At 35.3% G+C, this 6,360-nt stretch overlaps 1 protein-coding gene across 1 annotated transcript; it reads right to left on the bottom strand.

Annotated features, from left to right (window-relative positions):
• Positions 1 to 1,368: 1,368 nt before the first annotated feature.
• On the bottom strand, positions 1,369 to 3,904 carry LOC131034828 (subtilisin-like protease SBT4.14). The gene is made up of 8 exons (XM_059217413.1): positions 3,809 to 3,904; positions 3,611 to 3,714; positions 3,159 to 3,256; positions 2,507 to 2,612; positions 2,077 to 2,336; positions 1,830 to 1,891; positions 1,590 to 1,693; positions 1,369 to 1,489 (listed from the first exon to the last, which is right to left on the bottom strand). The coding sequence occupies exons 1-8, from the start codon at positions 3,902 to 3,904 to the stop codon at positions 1,369 to 1,371; spliced, it is 951 nt and encodes a 316-aa protein (XP_059073396.1).
• Positions 3,905 to 6,360: the final 2,456 nt, after the last annotated feature.

Raw genomic sequence — 6,360 nt, 5'->3', positions numbered from 1 at the left:
CCATCAAGCTTCAATAATAACCTGCAATAGAAAGCTCCAAAATACACAACCCCAAATAGCATCAAATTTCTCTCAATTGGCAAACCAATGACACTCTAATGACTCTGATAACATGTGAGATTTTACCAAGATCTAGAGACAATGGAAAACACAAATAAGAGAGAACGAAATAGATGATAGGAATAAATTGTATTTTATCAAGATGCAAAATGTGATCAACTAGATCATCAATCGTTACATACAATGAATATGAGCATGCATATATAGGCAAGACGATATGGATATGTGAGCACACAAACATGACATGTGTCTCAATAAGAAACAAGGGTAGGTAGGAAATAGGTGTGGTAGGTAGGAGAAACAATAAAATATTCCACATGAGGTGGATCACCCATCAAAGGTGGAATTATCACTCCACAATAAGTGGATATGATAGAGTAGTAACATGATCACACCATAAAAGGTGGAAATTCTCCTACACGCACTATCTCAATGTGGCACAAACACCCAAGTGTCTCATACCCAAATTACTATGAAATGCATTATCCTAAGTAAACTTAAGTAAGATGTAATAATGTCCATGATGAATAATTATTTACACCAACAATTACCAATCACAAGTAACAACTACCCAATATCCTTACTCATAACAAATCAACACACACATACATGGAAACCTACAATTAATATACCCAAACACAAAATCCAAGAAAATATATGATCAACAAACACAAATAACAATTTTATTTAACAAATTTTTCATCTCCTTTACATGTAGGGGCATATGCTTCCCATATACACATTCACATACATATAGCTACAACTCTTGAATTATACACACACAACTCGTCCATAACTTCTCCCTCTTTCTCAAACACACACATGACCTAATGAATTATTGTATAACACAACCACTCACTCTCTTGTTGCACACATGAATTTTTAATTCACAAAGTACTTCTTTCTCCTACCATACTATCTAATAAGTCTCACACATTTTCTTTCTCTTTCTAATCTAAACAACCTCTCTTACATGTTGGATCCTCCACATAGCCCCTTCGTAGCCTCTACTAACGCCAAGGTAAAGAGACAATTGTGATATAGGTGGCTACATGTAGTCACAAGAGTTACAACAAAGGTCACAAGAGTTACAACAAAGGGCTTCCAAATGAAGGAAGTTATATTGGAAGGGGAAGTTACTCATAGAAACTATAAGAAAATCTAAGGATAAATGAACAGTCACAATAAAAGGATGTGAGCTGCTAGGAGTATGCACATTTATAGAATTAAGAAGCTTCCAAGGTAACAAAATTGAACGATCTGGAGGATCGCCAGGATAAGTTATATTGCAAATGACGATCTTTTCTTTCACATTTTTGTGATCCAGAGAATTGTATTGACAATAACTGGATCGCCAGGATAAGTTATATTGCAAATGACGATCTTTTCTTTCACATTTTTGTGATCCAGAGAATTGTATTGACAATAACTGAATAAATCGTAGAAATAATAAGAGCATTGAATGAATAACTCATATTATATACATGATAAGATTTTTGAATTTCACCACGCAATTTTTTGTTTGTTACCTAGAGTTAGCTGAAGTGAAGCCGCCAGAAACATTAGCAACATCCCCTCCATGTACCAAAGGATACCATTGTTTCTCCATAGTGTATGCGTTTATAGCAATCCCCTATAGAGTGTCATTCAAATCAAATTAGGAAGGATTTTTATTATTTTTTAGTTGTTGGGTCACAGATTCAATTGCTAAAAGTGTTTAATTCCAATATAGAAAAGTTTATTCTTAGAAGATTATTTCAAAATTTTACCATGATTGAAATCTTGTTTCCCAGCAGAATTTGAGTATCCATCTGCTGATCAATGCTACTTGCTGCCACAGTTAGAGACTAAGGAGAATTATTTAGAACAGATGGCCTACGAGGTCCTGAGTTTCAGTTGAATTTGCTACAAGAATTCCCCTGTTCATTGCATGAATGCTCCAATGGCAATGCTATCTTGAAAGTAGGGCTGGGGAAAGGGAAAGAAAGTTCCAAGTGACAAAAATAATTTCGACACCATCATAAATAGCATCATCAAAGGCTGCAAGAAAATCTGCATCATCACAGTTGCCCCAACAAACCTTGTACATTGCAACCCTTGCACCAGGGACTCCACCTCGACTTTCCCCTTGAGCAAGACTTGCATTTTTAAAAAAATGTCCAGCAACTGTAGAGGAGGTGTGGGTTCCATGGCCATCTTCATCTCTTGGAAACAGGTATTCCCCTGCATATAGTTTAAGGTTGTTACTACGATAGAATTTTGTCCCTACAAGTTTCCTGCAAATACAATCATATTCTTGGCTATATAGCACAATTTAATTTTCCTAATTCCTTAGTGCACTCAATGAGGATTTAATTTTTTTCCTAATTCCTTAGTGCACTCTATTAGGATTTAATTTTATCTTCAAATTTAGGTCACAAATAAAATCAGTGGCAATGAGTCTAACCTGTTGCAAGCAGGAAAATTTGACGTTATGTTGCAGCCACCCCTCCATTTGAGGGGAACAGGAGCTAATCCCTTGTCTGTAAAACTCTCTGATTCTGGCCATATTCCTACAACACAAGAGAGATGTGAAAACTAATGACTAAATCATATTGTCAGTAATGGCTATATTGCAGTGCGTTTCTAATTACTTGAAAAAACATCACAAAGATTCAAATAATCTTGTTAAGAACTTTATTTTTCATCTAATTACAAATTAAGCCCCTAACATGATAACATGATGAAAAGATGGACTAACAAAAAAAACTACATGAGAAAGAATAAATTCATATAAAATTGTTTGCAATGTTCAATCTTGCATTGTTTTATTGGCTTCCAAAATTTAAGAGCTCATAACAAAATCTCTTGACTAGTTTACCTGTGTCCAAAAGACCAATGATGATATCGCTCTGATAATCCAAATGATTTGTTTGAGCAGATGCAGGGAAACCGATGAAATCCTACGATCTAGTAGTCAAAGATTTTAGCTTCTTGCTCTCAAACACCGGAACCACGCCATGCATTTCTATACTTCAACAACAAATAAATCTATATAAAAACCCCATAAAGAATATATATGTACCTTTTCTTTCAATATATTTTGAAATTAGTGTTACCTGAGAGTTTTTGGACATGGGATGGAGAAAGCATGGCTGCAAACACATGAAAGCTCTTCCCATAACTAACTTTCAAAGATTTCTTAGCTTCCTCGTTGCTGTAATTATTTTATGATGTTCTATTAATAGAAAATCACGGTCATTCTTAAACCCCACACATTAAGTAACATATTAAGTTTAGAGAATGTCAGTCAATTCTGAATGTTTAACACTTTTAAATCTAAAAGCCAAAACTTTTTGTATGATTTAAATCGAAAAATCACTCTAAACTTGTGATTGTTAGCTAAATTTGTTAGACATGGAAAGTTAACAACATATGACAACACCCATGAAAGCTCACACATTTTATGGTAAGCTATTAATAGAAAATCAGTTCAAACTCCTGTGATTGATAGCTAAAATTTTTAGACTGAGCCGACCATGAAAAGAGATTATAGTTAACATATAATAACTTTCCATGTACAGATTCAAGCATTCCAAGGTACACAGAAGGAGCTGCTTCGAGGGAATTCCTGTAACTTTTTGACAGAGTAGAGCCCATGTAGACTACATAAACCTAATTTGACAAAACCAATATTGTTCAGTCAGTAAACCTTATTGATAGTTAAACTTAATGCTTTTGTTTTAGAAAAATAAGAGTAAAAACATGCCTTGTTATCTAGCTCCTCAGACCCAGATGCGCAGAGCAAAATCATCACAAACGAAAACGTCGAGCAGAGAAAATAGTTTGTCCTCCGGGCTGCCATTGCAACCCTAATCTTACAAAACTATGAAGTAATGTGTGTTGATTTATTGAGGGCGTTTTTGCCATTCTGATGACTCCGTAAACTTTGATAACAAACCTCATCGGCAACAAATGCATGAAGACATTGAAAGAAAACATTCTGTTAATGATGTGGGATCGGCAGAAAAATACCTGAATAAGGATAAAATTCTTGTAGGGTGAGCCTTAACATTGATGATTTCAGAAAGTGGGTCAAAAGAAAATGGAAGAATTATGATAGAGTAGCAGTGACTGAAAATATAGGGGTCATAAAGATGAAGAGGGGGTAACAAAATTAATGGTTGTTGAGGTGAACGTAAGGGAGAGTCTATTAGTAGGGACGTGTCTAATCTGGTTCCAAAATCATGCTATCGTACGATCGATAACTTTTGTATTATGCAGATGCAAAAACTACAGAATAGGCACAGAATGGCTGCAGGGCTTGATAGAAGCGTTGTGGCTGTTGTCCTCCACTATAGTATAACACGAAAGTTATTAGTGTCCGGCAAGGCTTTTTGGAGTCAAAATAGCTACCAGCCGCTAGTAGTTGCATGGATGAAAAGATGATGGTATGGATTTGGTTGCATGGTTATGAGGTGCACAAATGGGCTAAAGAAAAGCTAAAGTAGTTGTATAAAGATGGTGAAGGAAAGGAAAAAGGGTGGTGGAGTAGTCACAATGGAACACTGATATTGCAAGCATTCATAATGATAACAAGGAGATGTGAGGAGTCAAAGAATGACCATAATTTGGAAGAAAAATGGCTACAATTATAGAATGAAGAAGCTATGCAAGAAGTGAGTGACAAGGATAGAGGATAATATAAGTCTTCATAGCAAAGATAATTTGTTGTGTAAAATGAAAGAAAGTTGTTTAATGCCTAAGACAAATAGAAGGAAGTAATGGATGCACAAGGAAAATTAAAATTAGAGAATGGTATGAGTGAGCTTAAAGGAGTCATTGATGGGTCGTTCTTATCCTTTAAGCATTTATGAAGGCCTAGTGTGTGCAAAAGAATGAACACAAAACATTAATGTAGAATCAATGCAAACAATAAGAGTTATGTGAGTTTGAACACCATGAATTAGGGAAACATCCAAGAAAGTTCATTGATAGATTGGAAGACTCAAGAAAGAGCATGCAGGAATATAGGAACTAGTGGGGAGTTGAGGTGAGGATACTCAACAAGCATAGAGAAAGGAAGAAGTGTCATATTGAAGGTATAAAAAGTCACTAATATCATGCAAGGAAAGGATCTCATGATCTTAAGGAATGAGTAATGAATAAGAAAAAGGATTATGAGGGAAAGAAATATCATAGGGAGGTATATTGATAGTTAGTAGAGGCCAATAAGGAGCTATGTGGAGAGTCCAACAAGTAAGAGAGGTTGCCAGTAGGTTAGAGAGAGCAAATGTACATGTGAGACTATCTAAATAACATGGTAGGAGAAAAAGGCTATGTGTGAACAAAATGTTTGCATGTGTACTACAAGAGAGTGGCTAGTTGTGTGTATAAAAAATGTTTAGAGGTCATGAGAGAGAGAGAGAGGGATTAGTGTGTGAGTGTACAATTGACGATTTGTAGGTACATATATGTGAGTGCAAATAGGGAGAGCATATGTCCCTACATGTAAAGGAGAGAAAATGTTTTGATAAATAGAATATATTATTTTTGTTTATTGTTCAAATATTTTCTTGGCTTTTTTGTTTGGGTGTATGAAACTTAGGTCTCCATATTTGTGTGTGGTAGACAACTGTTATAAGTGGGATAGTACGTTGTTGTTACTTGTGTGGGGTAGTCTTAAGTTGTAGGTTTTCATAATCTATATCATGTAATAGTATTCTAGGTATCAACAAATGGCATGAAAATAAATATCTACAAGATTTTGTACACTTGGAATCATTGATTTGGAAATAGCAATAATAAAGAGGTAGTTAGAATAGAGGTGGCCACTTGCAACCACAAGCCTTGCAACAAAGAACTTGCAAAAATGGGAAGTTATATTAGAAGGGGAATTATCTCGTGTAGTGGCTAGCTCAATCTAGCTAAGGGGAAACATACTCATAATAGATAGAGGTCAATCTAAGGATAATGGGAACTCATAATAAAAGGGGATAAGGTGCTAGGAGTAGGCACACTTATAATAACTAAGAGGTTGCCAAGGTGAGAAAACATCATAAGATGTGGCCAATAATGTTGTAGTTACACATACAACAAGATAGATCATAATTGAAGTGCTCATCTAGTTTGTTGGAGAGTTCAATGACTAATACACATTTGATGCCATATGCTTGGAGTATGTGTGGTTTTGGCCAAGTTAGAGTGGTTAAATAAAGGGGTTGTAATGAAAATATTATTTACTAATGTGGATGAAAGTAGAGTTAGTGGGTGTTGTAGGAGGATTCTTATTTATTGCATGGGCATAGGGGTACATAAAAG

Source organism: Cryptomeria japonica, chromosome 3, assembly GCF_030272615.1.
Source record: "Cryptomeria japonica chromosome 3, Sugi_1.0, whole genome shotgun sequence".
NCBI lineage: Eukaryota > Viridiplantae > Streptophyta > Pinopsida > Cupressales > Cupressaceae > Cryptomeria > Cryptomeria japonica.
The sequence above is the reverse complement of the archived record's forward strand: the minus strand, read 5'-3'. Positions and strand labels throughout refer to the sequence as shown.